Here is a 15,874-nt window from a genome sequence, read left to right as displayed (position 1 = left end):
TTGTCACCTACAAAAGACTGCTCAGGTTTGGGAATCTCCCTAACATCCTCAGCCGTGAAGACTGAAGCAAAGAATTCATTTAGTTTCTCTGCAATGACTTTATCGTCTTCAAGTGCTCCTTTTGTATCTTGATTGTCCAGCGGCCCCACTGGTTGTTAAGCAGGCTTCCTGCTTCTGATGTACTTAAAAAACATTTTGTTATTACCTTTTGAGTTTTTAGCTAGCTGTTCTTCAAACTCCTTTTTTGCTTTTCTTACTACATTTTTCCATTTAATTTGGCAGTGTTTATGTTCCTTTCTATTTACCTCACTAGGATTTAACCTCCACTTTTTAAAAGATGCCTTTTTATCTGTCACTGCTTCTTTACATGGTTGTTAAGCCACGGTGGCTCCTTTTTAGTTCTTTTACTGTGTTTTTTAATTTGGAGTATACATTTAAGCTGAGCCTCTATTATGGTGTCTTTGAAAAGTGTCCATGCAGCTTGCAGGGATTTCACTCTAGTCACTGTACCTTTTAATTTCTGTTTAACTAACCTCCTTATTTTTGCATAGTTCCACTTTCTGAAATTAAATGCCACAGTGTTGGGCTGTTAAGGTGTTCTTCCCATCACAGGAATGTTAGATGTTATTATATTATGGTCACTATCTCCAAGCAGCCCTGTTATAGTTACCTCTTGGACCAGATCCTGCGCTCCACTCAAGACTAGATCAAGAGTTGCCTCTCCCCTTGGGGGTTCCTGTACCAGCTGCTCCAAGAAGCAGTCATTTAAAGTATCAAGAAATTTTGTCTCTGCATTTCATCCTGAGGTGACAGGTATCCAGTCAATATGGGGATAATTGAAATCCCCCACTATTATTGAGTTTTTTATTTTGATAGCCTCCGTAATCTCCCTTAGCGTTTCATCGTCACTATCACTGTCCTGGTCAGGTGGTCAATAATAGATCCCTACTGTTATATTCTTATTAGAGCATGGACTTACTATCCATAGAGATTCTATGGAACATGTGAATTCATTTAAGATTTTTATTTCATTTGATTCTACATTTTCTTTCACATATAGTGCCCCCCCGCCCCCGCACAACCTGTTCTGTCCTTCCGATATATTTTGTACCCCAGAATGATTGTGTCCCATTGATTGTCCTCACTCCACCAGGTTTCTTTGATGCCTATTTTATCAATATCCTCCTTTAATACGAGGGACTCTAGTTCAGCCATCTTATTATTTAGACTTCTAGCATTTGTGTACAAGCACTTTAAAAACTTGTCACTGTTTATTTCTCTGCCCTTTTCTGATGTGTCAGATTCTTTATGTGAGTGTTTCTCGTCTGATCTGGCCCATACTTTGTCCTGTTTCATCCCATCCTCCTGACTAAAACCTAGAGAATCTCTATCAATAGACTCTCCTCTAAGAGAAGTCTCTGTCCGATCGACGTGCTCCTCTGCAGCAATCGGCTTTCCCCCATCTCTTAGTTTAAAAACTGCTCTGCAACCTTTTTAATGTTAAGTGCCAGCAATCTGGATCCACTTTGGTTTAGGTGGAGCCCATCCTTCCTGTATAGGATCCCCCTATCCCCAAAGTTTCCCCAGTTCCTAATAAATTGAAACCCTTCCTCTCTACACCATCGTCTCATCCACACATTGAGACTGAAGCTCTGCCTGCCTAAGTGGCCCTGCGCTTGGAACTGGTAGCATTTCTGAGAATGCCACCATAGAGGTCCTGGATTTCAGTCTCTTTCCTAGCAGCCTAAATTTGCCTCCAGGACATCTCTCCTACCCTTCCCTATGTCACTGGTACTTACATGTACCACGACCACCGGCTCCTCCCCAGCACTACACATAAGTCTATCTAGATGCTTCGAGAGATCCGCAACCTTCGCACCAGGCAGGCAAGTCACCATACGGTTCTCCCGGTCATCACAAACCCAGCTATCTATGTTTCTAATGATCGAATCTCCCATTAGTAACACCTGCCTTTTCCTAATGACTGGAGTTCCCTCCCCCGGAGAGGTAACCTCAGTGCGAGAGGATACCCCAACATCATCTGGAAGGAGGGTCCCAACTATGGGAAGGTTTCCCTCTGTTCCCGTTGACTGCTCTCCTTTTCTGGGCCTTTCATCCTCCTTAACAGTGCAGGGGCTGTCTGACCGGAGGTGGGACAAATCTACAGTGTCCTGGAAAGCCTCATCAACATACCTCTCTGCCTTCCTTAGCTCCTCCAGTTCCACCACCCTGGCCTCCAAAACCTGTACATGGTCTCTGAGGGCCAGGAGCTCCTTGCACCGAATGCACACGTACGCCACCCGTCCACAGGGCAAGTAATCATATATGCTACACTGAGTGCAATAAACAGGATAGCCCCCACTCTGCTGCTGGGCTTCTGCCTGCATTTTCTCCTACAGTTACCTGGGTTAATGATAGGGTTTTTGTTTAAATCAAGAAGTTTTGATTATAGTTTAGTGTAAAGGTTTTAAAGAATGGCAAGTCTACCTTGCTCCCTTCCAAACTCCCTCTCGAAACTCCCTGTTAGCGGCCCCTGGTCTCTTGCTCACTGCTTTATAAAGCCCTGGCATCCTTCATAGCCCCACCCCTGACTAAGGCTCAGCCAACGAACAGAGCCTTCTAGATTTCAAACCTTGTTTAGAAGCTCACAGCTTTCAACTGCCGGCCACAGCACACGGTCCTTCAAATAAACAAACAGACAGACAAACACAAGCTCAGCACCTAACCCCCAAACACAAACACACACTGCAGACAGCCACTTACCCCAACGGTCCCGTATTTACTCCTCCTTCACCTGGAGAACTCCCTCTCGAAACTCCCTGTTAGCGGCTCCCCTGTTGGCAGGAAGGTGCTGCAGGTAGTGGTCCAGACATAACCTGGCTATTTGAGCAGTTCAGAAAGAGTGTCTTTCCTATTTCTTATGTTCACTTTTCACTTCTCCTGCTTAGAGCTTGCTATTTCCCATGTGTATCATAATTGTGAGAGATGCTAGGCTGAAGAATGGAAAATTTCTTATACAGTAATTTCCTTTCTGCTAGCAGCAGCACCTCTAAGGTGCCACAAGTACTCCTCGTTCTTTTTGCTGATACAGACCAACACGGCTACTACTCTGAAACCTGGGAATTATTCGGAATCACAAGCGTATATAATTTCCTGTCTTCTAGGTGGTAAATAGTTCCAATATTTGGCATTGACCAAACTCCATTTGCTCAAAGTTTTCTCACTGCAATATATATGAAACTTACAGTTGTAATAAGATCTTTCACTTTTTTACAGAATGAAAAATTAATGATGGAGCATCAAGAAAAAGTCAACAGACTTCAAAGGCGACTAACACAGGCAGAACAGAGGGCAGCTACAGCATCTCAACAGGTACAAAACTGTAATCAGAAAGCAACCTTATTACAGCTGCATAACAAGAGGTCTTTGAATGTTACAAGAAAAAATGTTGTTTTGGAATCTCCCTAGTGTAGAGGTAATTGATTGATTGTTTGTTTGTTATATGTAGTAAAGTAGCTGATACAAACAACTATACAGTTCTAACTTGCAAAATGTGTCATTTCAGAATATTTAACTACACTCCAAGCTTCTGACCGTTATGAATGAGTGAAATACTTCATTTGGGCACATCACTGAAAATCCACTGCTTTCATGTAATATGTTTGTGGAAATAAATTAGATGTAAACTCTGTTTATGTGGTTGTTGGCATATTAATGAAAGCATGTGAGTTTTTAGTAATCCTTTGCAACAAAGGAAGGAGCCCACTTATTAAGTCTGTGCAAAACTGAATCAATGTCAGAATGAGGGAATAATCTATGAAGTTTAAATACCTATCACCACTGATTACACAGAACAGCTGATCCAGCTCCCTTACAAATTGACCAGTAAGGCTGTATTCATTAGAAATGATGGCTTCATAGTAATAAAATGCAGATGTTGTGCTAGCTCCCACAGACTGGCACCTGTAGAATCTCATTCTGATTCAGAAGACAAATATGTCTTCGTTTCATAACTATAGAACTCTGTCTAGGCTTTTTTTAGGCAGTTGAAGCTAGTTTAAGACCGACACAGTTGTGGGTCAGGAATTTCTAGGTCCCAACTAGTTGACAGATGTCTCATACTGGAAAAAGAGACAAGTTGGAATGTCAAAGGAGGGGAAATTTTTAATCGTGTTCTGTGTCTACTCAGTTCTATCATATACCCTCTTACTTTTAGGTTACAATTTTCAGTCTCCCTCCACAAAAGTAAATAACTTAAAAAAGAAGCGTGTGTTGCCGTGTGGGGAGGAGAGTGATTCTCCCTCACACAGTTTATAATTTTGGGAAGAAGACATCAGACAGCCACATTGGGTCAAACCAGTGGTCCGTGTAGCCCAGTATCCTTTCTCTGACAGTGACTACTGCCAGATGCCTCACAGTGAATGTACAGAACAGGGCAATTATTGAATAATCCATCCCATCATCCAGTCCCAGCTTCTGTCAGTTGGACAGTTAAGGGACACCCAGGGCATGAGGTAGTGTCCCTGACCGTCTTGACTAATAGCCATTGGTGGACCTATCCTCCATGAACTTATCTAATTCTTTTTTAAACCCAATTATACTTTTAGCCTTTAGAACATCCCATGGCAACAGTTCAACATGTTGACTGTGTGTTGTGTGAAGAAAGTTTCCTTTTTTTGTTTCAAACCTACTGCCTGTTAATTTCATTGGGTGACCCCCCCCCTAGTTCTTGTGTTATGTGAAGGGATAAATAACACTTCCTTATTTACTTTCTCCGTACCAATCATGATTTTTTAGACCTCTGTCATATCCTCCCCCCTTAGTCATCTGTTTTCCAAGATGTAGTCTGTCATTTTAATTTCTCCTCGTATGGAAGCTGTTCCATACCCCTAATCATTTTTTTTTTTTTTTTTTGCTCTTCTCCGAACTTTTCCCCATTCTAATTTATCTTTTTTGAGATGGGGCAACCACAACTGCATGCATGCAGTATTTAAGGTATAGTTGTACCATGGATTTATGTAGTGGCATAATACTTTCAGTGTTATTTATCCCTTTCCTAATGGTTCCTAACATTGTTAGCTTTATTGAGTGCTGCTGCACGTTGAGCAGATGTTTATAGAGAACTATCCACAATGGCTCCAAGATCTCGGTCTTGAGTGGTAACAGCTAGTTAGACCCTATCATTTTGTATGTATAGTTGGGATTATGTTTTCCAGTATGCATTACTTCTCATTTATCAGCATTGGATTTCATCTGCCATTTGTTGCCAAGTTACCCAGTTTTGTGAGATCTCTTTGTAACTCTTCACAGTAAGCTTCACACTTAACTATCTTGAGTACTTTTGTATCATCTGCAAATTTTGCCACCTCACTCTTCACTCCCTTTTTCTGCTCATTTATGAATACGTTGAACAATACAGGTCCCAGTAAAAATCTTTGCAGGACCCTGTTATTTACTTCTCTCCATTGTGAAAACTGACCACTTTCTTTCGTGTCTTTTAGCCATTTACTGATGGATGAGAGGACCTTCCCTCTTATCCTATAACTGTGTACTTTGCTTAAGATCTTTTGACGAGGGACCTTGTCAAAGGCTTTCTGAAAGTCCAAGTATACTAGAACAACAGGCTTACCCTTGTCCACATGTTTGTTGATCCCCTCAAAGAGTTGTGAGGCATGATTTCCTTGATTAGATTGGTGAGGCATGATTTCCTTTTACAAAAGGCTTGCTGACTCTTTTCCAATATGTTTATCTACATGTCTGATAATTTGTTGGGTTTTTTTGCATAGTTTCAACCCATTTGCCTGTTACTGAGGTTAGGCTTAGTCACCTATAATTGCCAGGATCGCCTCTTGAACTTTTTTTTAAAAGTCAGTGTTATTTTAGCTATTAGCTATCCTCCAGTCTTCTGGCAAAGAGGTTGATTTAAGTGATAGGTTACATACCATAGCAGTTTTGCAATTTCGTATTTGATTTTCTTTAGAACTCTTGGCTGATTATCATCTGGTCATGGTGATTTCTTACTGTTTAATTTATTAGTTTGTTCCAAAACCACCTCTACTGACGGATATCTCAGTCTGGGTCGATGCCTCAGATTTGTCACCTACATATGAACCATTCTTTTTAGATATCTCCCCTATATCCTCTGCAGTGAAGACCAATGTAAAGAATTCATTCAGTTTCTCCTCAACAGCCTTGTCTTCCTTGACTGCTTCTTTAGCACCTCAGTTGTCCAGTGGCCCGACTGATTGCTTGGCAAGCTTCCTTCTTCTGATGTACTTTAAAAAATTTTTGGCTGTTAGTTTTTGAGTCTTTTCCCAGATGCTTTTCAAATTTTCTTTGCCTGCTTTATAATATTTATACACTTGACTTGCCAGAGTTTATGTTCCTTTCTATTTTCCTCACTAGAATTTGACTTCCAATTTTTAAAAGATGTCTTTTTGTCTCTAACTGCATCTTTTACCCTGCCATTTGGCCACAGTGGCTTCTTTTTTTTTTTGGTCCTCTTACTGTTTTTTTGTTTTGTTTTTTTTTTAATTTGGAGTATACATTTCGTTTGAGCCGCTATTATGGTGGTCTTAAATAGTCTCCATGCAGTTTTCAGGCATTTCATCCTTGTGACTGTCCCTTTTAATTTATGTTTAACTAGCATCCCCTTTTTTGTATAATCCTGTTTTTGAAGTTAAATACTACTGTGGTGGGTTTCTTTGGCATTTTTCCCCCTAAATGGATGTTAACTTTAATTACATTATGGTCGCTATTACTGAGGTTTTAGCTATATTCGCTTCTTGGACTAGATTCTGTGCTCCACTTAGGACTAAATCAAGAATTGATTCTGCCCTTGTTGGTTCCAGGACAAGCTGTTCCAAGAAGCAGTCATGATACATTTTAGACAAATTACAAAGTCAGGAGGGCAGTTTTACAGCTTAAAAGAGTTTGATGTTGATCCAACACCAGAATGCCCTCCATACACACAGTAATAACATTAACTACTTTAGACTCACAAGGCAAAAATTACCTAGCTGTAAACAGTTAGCAGGAAAACGATCCTGTACATGGAACAGTTGTACCATCCCTTCCTCATTAGCATTGTGTTCCCAAATTGAACTGTTTACTACACTTCAGTAGTCTTGAATGTTACTCTCTCTAAGATTGGCTGGAGTGCAACCCTCTGGAGTGCATTACTACTTATTAGTGGGCAAGCAGTGGATGGAAAATAGATAGATTTGTTAGGTCCAAAGATATTAGGAGAACTGCAGTCTGATAGACCAGGATAGTAAGCAGAAATGAACAGCATGGAAAATACATAGTTTTGTTTGCTTCACCTTTGCAGTGAGTGTCAGGAAGAAAGAAAACTTGGAACTCAAATGACCCCACTGCAAATTATGTCCTGCATACAAATATTGCAAATGTTTAATCTGTCCTGTCTACTGTTTCAACATTAAAGATCCCACATACCTTTTCTTAAGAGTAGGAGTTTCCCCGTGTAACTGTGACCCAATTTCATCTGTCTACTGTTGTATAATTTGCTATGTGTCACTTGTTCCCTTAGCTGTTGCAACCTATCACAAAGGTTTGCATTTCAGTGATGCAGTATGTATATAAAGTATCATGTATAGCCATTTCAGGATGAAAGACACTATCTATAAAATGTAATATTTCTATTAAATAGTCAGTGACTGGTTTTTACTTTAGTCTAATACCCATAAAAGAGGGGTGCAACACTGAAAAATCACCACTAAAATGCAATCCTTTAGACAGACATTGCATTTTTTTAAAATAATTTGAATTCTACATTTCATGCATTTTATTTTAGTATAGCACAACCTCTATTACTCAATCCTCCGTCATTCAAAACTCTTTTGTATGTGAAATAGGGTCACAACCGTGGGCATATATTGAGAATTCTTTCAAGTATCCAAAATTTCAGTTATTTGTGTTTATTCTGTCTCCTCCATGACATTTTGCTTATTGAGATTTTCGTGGAATAGTATTGACTGTTTGTTTTTACTTGCAGCTCAATGTGATTACTGTGCAGAGGAAAAAAGCTGCCTCCATGGTGGATCTAGAAAATATTTAAAAAATATGCTTTGTTCATTCACACCACTTAAGAATTGGAAAATCTGTCAGAGGAATACAGTATTGGAGCATTAAAGCCTATAGCACACAGCTAGACTTGTGTAATTTGCATAAACATTTTCCATTCTGTTTGCGCAAGGGGGAAAAAAGCTCACAGTAAATACAGGAATGAGAGTATGCAAAATAATATAATGATCTCTTATGTAAAATGAAGCCCACATTCATCAATGTAAAATTACAAGTATACCGTGCATAGTGTGGGTTTTTTGATTTAATGGCAATCATGACAAAGTAGTATTAAAGCAATATATACCAATGTGCTGACAATTATAAACACCTTTACTCTGTATGTACAAATGATTTGTTTAATTACATTTTGTATGACATTTTCTTAATGTACAAGTGCAATGTAATAAATTATGTACTTTCTGAACAGATTGTGTGCATGGGAAGGAATGGGCTGCATCCTCTTTGGTGAATGAAACTGAGAAACTAGTTATGTCCTGAGTTTCAAATAGTGGGGATGTGTGGTAGTTTTGCACATGACTGCCTTGACTTTCAGTGTTTTGCAGTACAGTATTTGTGGGTTTTTTCAGTTTGTTTCCTCCGTGATACCTGTTGAAAATAGTAAAAGGTAGATACTAATCTGGTCTCTGGTACTCCAGGCTCTTCCCAGTTGTACTTCTTACTCTAATCACTACTTCACAGTTGTGCCTTACCTCTGTGATCAACTTCTTTCCCTGGTATGCACATGTATGGGAACCTGTGGCAACTGTTATTCCTAGCAGCAACACTGTACAACAGGCTAGGCAAAGTCATACAGAAGAACATGTAGCAATTATGTACCCCCCTTGACTCTTTCAGATTAAAATATTCATTTTAATTCCACAGAATAAGGGTTCAAGGACTCTCTTGAGATTACATTTTGTCCTTTTTGCTTTGAGGATGGCAAATTCTATGCAATTATTCTAAAAAGGGCTTTTGAAGGAAAGTTAGTATATTAGACTCTTAACTGTTTTCTCTTTAAGCATATATAACATTTGAAAATTCATTTGACAGATCTTGAAAGTCCATCGTTGTCTGAAGTAAGTGATTTTAATTTCTTGTGTGTTTATTTGAAGGTTTTCACAATACTGTATATTTTCTCCTCCCTCTCAACATATTTACAATATAAAGGACAATGAAACTTAAATTTATTTGGACTGATAATTCATCCATGCTTACCTGAAAATTTCCTTTCTTTGAATAAGATGCATAGATTTTTACAGTGGGTCTTCAGCCTGCTTGCATCTTTGGGGCAGAACCAGACTGTCAGTCACTGGAGGTAGGGGTCTGTCCTGCCCACAAAGAGTCTGTCAGTTAAGACCACTTCCATAGCCAAGGATAATTCTCCTCCTTTAATAATCTAAGAAAAAAACTGTACTTAAAGAATAACTCCTGCTGTCTCCTACTGCGGAGCATAGTTTTAATCAATCCCTTCCTCAGTTTGATGTATCCCAGTGCCGAGCCCAATTTATAACAAGGGAGGGCTGGCTCTGTGAACCTATTACTCAAAGTTGGTTTTCAAGTATGCATGGATCCACTTTCCTGTTTCTTCTTATACCCTATTAGCCACCACATATCTCCAATTAATCTTTGTTCCCAAATAATAGGCAAGGCTTGCAGCATGCCATAAATATCACTAAAAACCTAGACACTAAGCCAAAAGAGAAAGTTCATTTGAAAACCTGTGGCCCCTCACTGAGAGCACCTCACTTGCTGTCTGTCTGTTTGCATTTAAACTAGGGAGCCTGAGCACCTCAGCTGATCCTCTCATACAGAGCTAGTTTTTACTAAATATGCAAATTTTACAGTATCTGCTCTTTTAATCTTTTAATGCTTCGGTCCTTGTCACGTCACAGTGCTGCAATTCATATATTGAATTCCTAAAAGCCCATCTTCATACAAGAGAAAAGCCACCTGTTTTCTCATATCACTCTGATTTTATTGCCACAATCAGCAATAGATGGGAGTATAATTGAAAGAAGGTCCTAAAATCAAAGGAATAATGTATTTAATCAGAAACAAGCATTCTCTGGTTTTAGTAAATTAAAGATGGCTTATTGAAATGTTTACAGTTTCCACAGATGATGACCAATAAATCCAAGCTAGAGAATGACTCAACACTACTTGAGCCATTTCTCATCAATGCAGAGGCTGGTGTGGGTCAAGAAGGGGTGATTTCTAACGCTTAGACTACAGGCTGTACATCATGAATCAGAGAGGTGCAATTGCCCCTTCTGTGCACATTTTGCCTGAGGTTGTGTACTGGTGATGTATTGGAACTTGTAAAATAGCTTACATTTAGGGAATATGCAATTGAGGTATGAAGCTATAAAAGAACAGAGGCAACTAATACAAACCAAAAAGGTCTGGGTTGATACTACTGTTCAAACTGCAAGTATCCCCCACTTTCAGTTCAAAATGGTGTGTTGATTACAGCTCTTTTGTTGTTGAGGGAAATTAACACATATATTGACATCATAATTATAGGATGTACTGCCTTATAAAGGTTGTTTGACAATTCCCTTTATAAGACCCTGTTTTCAGTTGCTTTATAACCCCGCTAAACTTTTTGGAAAGTTTCAGCCAAAACAATTCAGCCATTTCTGAAAACAAGGCTAGGGTTGGGTACATTTTGCTGATATTAAGATTGTCAGGATTTGTTGACTTTGAGAATGGCTCTAGCACCCCCATGCAGGAAGTTGAAATTTAGTAGAGAGTAGCCTTTGTGTGAGGCATGTGCCTTCTGCCTTGCCCTTTAAAAATCTGTCCAAATTTGACCAAGGCATAAGACTGAAAAAACCTCAATTCATACATGCTCAGTAGAGACTTGCTAAAACAGTTCAATTTTCTGAAGAGTCAATCTTCCCTGAGCATGATTTTCCCTGCAAATGCAATTTCTGGGTGCCCTGGGTTGTGGTGGGTCCAGGCACTGGAGTTAAGAGCAGGGAGCATCTCTCTCCTATGTGCTCTAAATGTACAGAATGGACCTGCTCTAGCGATTAAATGGTTGTGTTCTAGAGGAGGCTGTTGAACAGTCAGAAGGTATATAGACTCCAACTTGTGGGGCTGTAAAACTGCAGCTAAATGTTCAGGCTTGGGCTGGAGCCCAGAGCTGTGGGACCCCGCAAATGTCTACACCACAGTTTTACTGCCCCACAGCCTGAGCCCCAACTAACTGACTCAGGCCAGCCATAGCTGTTTAACTGCTATGTAGACACATCCTAATTGTGTGTCCCTTGTGTTCTGGCTGCCTGACTTAAGATCCTGAGGTCTGATTTTTTTTATTAGTGCTGAGCACTCTCAGCTGCTACTGAAGTCAATGGGAGCATCTTCTTTGAACATATAAAGTGCTGTATAATAACATTAAGTACTCTGAAAAATGAAGTCTTACGTTGGGTACCCAAAATTAGTGGATACTTTTTACCTTAATTTCTCTCTGCCTTAGTTCTCCATTTATAAAATGGGGATAATACCTCCATCTCATAGGGATGGTGTGAAAATAATAAATTCATCATTGTATGTGAAACACAGATACTGTTAGTGATGAGCACCATAGCCCATGAGGAAATTAATAATTTGTCTTCAGAATAGGGTTTGAATAATGTGCAGTAAATAAGGCATGGGGCCATACATTGAACAATGAATAGAATAAACTATTGAATAGCTGCTCATAAAGTGAACACCATCCAGTCTGTGCACTGAATGAGGCAGAGGTCCTGGGGGAGAAAATAGTGTGTAACCCTGTAATTAAAGACTAATTCTTAATGCATTTACAGAAGGGGGCTGAATTAAGGTTGCACAGGCAACCTGCTCTAGGGATTAAAGAGTTGTGTTCTAGAGGAGGCTGTTGGCTGTAGAACTATCAGGTATATAGCAAACGGGGCAGCGCATTGCAGGAAGAGAAAGGATGGTTTTATGGTTGTGTTGAAAGGTGCCCTGGGGACCTAAAGTCCTATGCCTGCCTGTGCCACAGAGTTCCCGTGTCATGCTGGGCAAATCACTTAAACCAGATTTTTCATAGATGGTTACAAAGGGTATGTCTACACTGCAATTAAACACCCCTGGCTGGCCTGTCACAGCTGGCTCAGACTTGTGGGGTTCTAAAATTGCACAGGCAACCTTAATTCTGGCATTTCTTAACCTTTGAATGCTTGACTTGCAACCTTAATGTGCTTTTAACATAATTTTGTATATAATAATAAAGGGCTAACGTCCCCTACTCTTTTTTCATGTCTTTTTGCGGACACTGAGCCAAATGAATATTTTGAAGTGCAGACCTAGTCTAATATAGCAGCCCTCATCTCCATTAGAGTGCAAACATGCGTTACTGTAACATTAAGGTGGCACTGTGAAACATTCTAGTTGGGGATGCAAAGTAAAGGTGAATGTGCAATTTTCTCTGTCCTATGAACATGTCTTAAAATACAGCCTTTAATTGTGTGACCACTTACTATTTCCCAAATAATGCAATAGAATAAAAGTGATTTTCCTTACAGTCTTGGTCTGTTTTGTGAATTTTCAATTCCTGTAACATTATCCAAATTGAAATCTTTTTTTTTTACAATGCATGCACATAGGCAGGTAGAGTTAAGGTTGCACAATATTAAACATCTACTGTGACTGGCATTGCATAAGAGAATGATGAGGTTACACTCTATTAAGATTGAAACTTAATGTTGCCTTAATGTATTAGGAAATAAGGGTTTTCCTGCACATTCATCCTTGGAATTTTTTCATAAAGTGGTGCCTCACCTCCAGCTTGGAGATTATGTAGTTCCTTTTAAACGGCTGCACTTGTTTATCTGATATAGGCTGTTGTGGCATCATAAGGCCATGTCTTACCCTTGGATGGGTGGGCAGTTAACATTGCAATGAACAGCCTGTAACAAACCTGAAATGTGGAAGCCCATTTCAACACACAGTAAGTATGATGCTGTTGGGTTACATAAATGATTTGGTGAACTTGCCACTGTAGCAGTAAGAGATCACGGATACGTAACATTCCATATATAGAAACATTCAGAGGTACACTTGTAAAATGTAAAGAAATAGGCCTCTTTCTGTTTATAACGAAACTACATTTCTGCATTCTGTAGATTTTTGGCTATTTCATCCAAACTGCCAAACTTTTATGAAGATTTCTATTTGCCTTTCACTTGTTCCATAAAGCAAACCTAAGATGATTTAAAATTCAAAGTGCAGTTTTGGACAGCAAGGATAGCAAAGTGACTTAGAAGAGAATCTGGTAAGTATTTTTTTTTTTTTAAGTTTATACTCCATTTTAGTGACTTACTGTAGGCCAGTGTGTGAGCCCTTTACTAACACTGCTGAACAAATAATCACAGGTAGATCCACTGATTTCAGAAAGATTACTTGTTTAAGAAATTGTTCACCAAAAATGAATAAAGGAGAGGTCATACTCTGACCTTAAATGATTAAAATAATGTTTTACTACTGTTGGCACTCCAGAGCCAATACAGGGAAGAAAGAGCTATATCTTGGTCTTGCGAGCACCTCAGGCACCTTCCAGTTTCAAAAACTTCAACTGCTAATGCTACGAGTAAGAGAGAAGATATGGCAAGCACTGAGTAAGTATTACAGTCATATCACTCTAGAAATATGTAATAGCATTTCATTACTGGTAAGCTATATATATATATATATATATGTATATGACTGGGCACCAAACATGACAATTGTTGGTCCCAGTGGTCCCAATCCTGGAAACACAAATGTGCTTAAAGCACATGAGCTTACTGCAATGAGACAGCCTATATGCTTAAAGTTAAGCATATACATATATGCAGGATGTTTATTTTAACTTTGCTTAGATATCATGGCAATGAATACGGTATATAAACCTGAACAGAATGGACAGAAGTGGAGATTTTAAAATTGAACACTGCCAGTCTATTGCAAAATGTACAGCATTTATTCACATACAGACAAAAAGGCACAATTCTACTAAATATTTTAACAAAAAAATACAGCTGTCTTCAACTAGATCTTTATAAATACTTCAGAAAAGGGGGAAAATAAATACAGGTTTGGGCCAAGTAATATAAAATAGTCATCTCTACATATACTTTTTATCTCTGATTCTATCAGTTTCTCGTCATGCACCTTTTTTTTTTTTTTAATTTTAGCTGAATGGACACCAAAGCTAGGCACATAGTGAAAAATCTTCTGTACAAGATTTTACAAATGTAATGACAATTTTTTTCAAATTTTTAAAATAATAAAGATTTGCACACATGACACGAATAAACCCTTCATTTAGATTTGTGTGTGTTTATACCCTAACAAATGGCATTCCAGGCAACTTTACAAAAGTTCAACTAGCCTACATTTTGACATAATACACCAATCATAATCAAAGAGATTGCTTGGTCAATCTGCACAAGGAAAGGTAAAGCTTAAAAAAAATGAATGAATGGTTTCATACCAATAAAACATAAGGGGTGGGTTTGGGTTGTTACTGCTATACTTATGACTCCTCTGTTGCTGAGCGCTAAGCCTGGCATGAAACTAACTTTTACAGCTGGCCATACTGCAATTAGCTTGCCTTGTAGCTTTTTTTTGTAATTAGGGGTTTGGGAAAAGCGCTTTTTTATTTGGTTCAGCATAAAGTGGAACATTAGAAAGCTTATTAACCTAAATGTGTGGGGAGTAAAACATATAAGGCATTCTTTCTGCACAATGCTAGCATTCATAATAGTGCAAATGAATCAGGTACCTCTTTCAAACTGATGTGAGGTTAAATGTTTGCTTAAAATCAAATTTATTTTTTTTTCCTTCTATGGCTTGACAAATAATTCCCTATATCACAACCTCCTTACAGTAATAAACTTAGCCCTCATCTAGAAATGTTGCTGAATTTAAAAGTGAAATCAACTGTACTTCCCTCTTCTCCCATAGCCAATAAAAAAATTTTAATCAAAGAGAACTTTAATATTTTAAGTCACATCAAGAGTGAATCTCTGTATGACTCAGATCCACCATTCCTTCTTTGTTATGTGCAACAACAAATTAATCTGACCAGCAAAGTCATGAGATGAATCTGGTTTCTCAGGAGCAGCAATGTTTAAACAAAGTATTGTTTCAATACAAACATTTCCCCTTCCCAAGATTATCCATTAAGTATCAAAAGGTTACGTCTCAATTTAGTTTTAAACATTTGTTTGAAGTTTTTAATTTGATAACTTGCATAGCAAGATGGAATGTCAATAAGCCTATTTTGTCAACTGAATCCTCTGGAAGACTTAAAGTTAACAGCAAAGTTCTATTGTTTCTTTATTCTTTCCCTGCCCCAATAAGGAGGGGTTAAATGTTAAAATGTATTATGTAATTGAATACTGATAGTAGTGGGTGGGGGAAAAGAAAAAGGGATTCTTCCATCTGCCCATATTTCTAAACTCACTGCTGCTTAAACTTAATTACAACAATTTCATGTCTGCCTTACGTTGATGCAGAATTCCAAAGACTTCAGGCTCTTATAACATCCATTGTTATGATACATATGCACTCTATTCAGTGCACAAACAAAATCTCTCTCTATGTACTGTTAATGTTATTGCTGATAGCTTACTCACAAGTTATTGCCATTCGTGGTTATTTAAAAAAGTTATGTAATCAGACTGTGAGCTCCCTCTCTCATCAATTCTAGTCCAGAATAGAATGAAATCACTTTATCTTGGTCTGAATGTAAAGAGCTAATCACAATTTATTGCCTTTCCTTTTAATTCTATTTAAA

At 38.5% G+C, this 15,874-nt stretch overlaps 1 protein-coding gene across 1 annotated transcript in view; it reads left to right on the top strand.

Moving 5' to 3' along the window:
• Window positions 1–9,256, top strand: part of SCLT1 (sodium channel and clathrin linker 1) — a 129,476-nt gene extending 120,220 nt beyond the window's left edge. The window contains exons 21-22 of the mRNA XM_084626366.1: window positions 3,277–3,372; window positions 8,015–9,256. Of these exons, the coding sequence (XP_084482492.1) occupies window positions 3,277–3,372; window positions 8,015–8,077 (159 nt within the window). The 3' untranslated portion in view covers window positions 8,078–9,256. The remainder of the gene's footprint in view (window positions 1–3,276; window positions 3,373–8,014) is intronic.
• The last annotated feature ends 6,618 nt before the right edge of the window (window positions 9,257–15,874 follow it).

Source organism: Lepidochelys olivacea, assembly GCF_965140295.1.
Source record: "Lepidochelys olivacea isolate rLepOli2 genome assembly, chromosome: 4".
Classification (NCBI taxonomy): Eukaryota; Metazoa; Chordata; order Testudines; family Cheloniidae; genus Lepidochelys; species Lepidochelys olivacea.
Note: the sequence above shows the minus strand (reverse complement) of the source record. Positions and strands in the feature narration are given on the sequence as shown.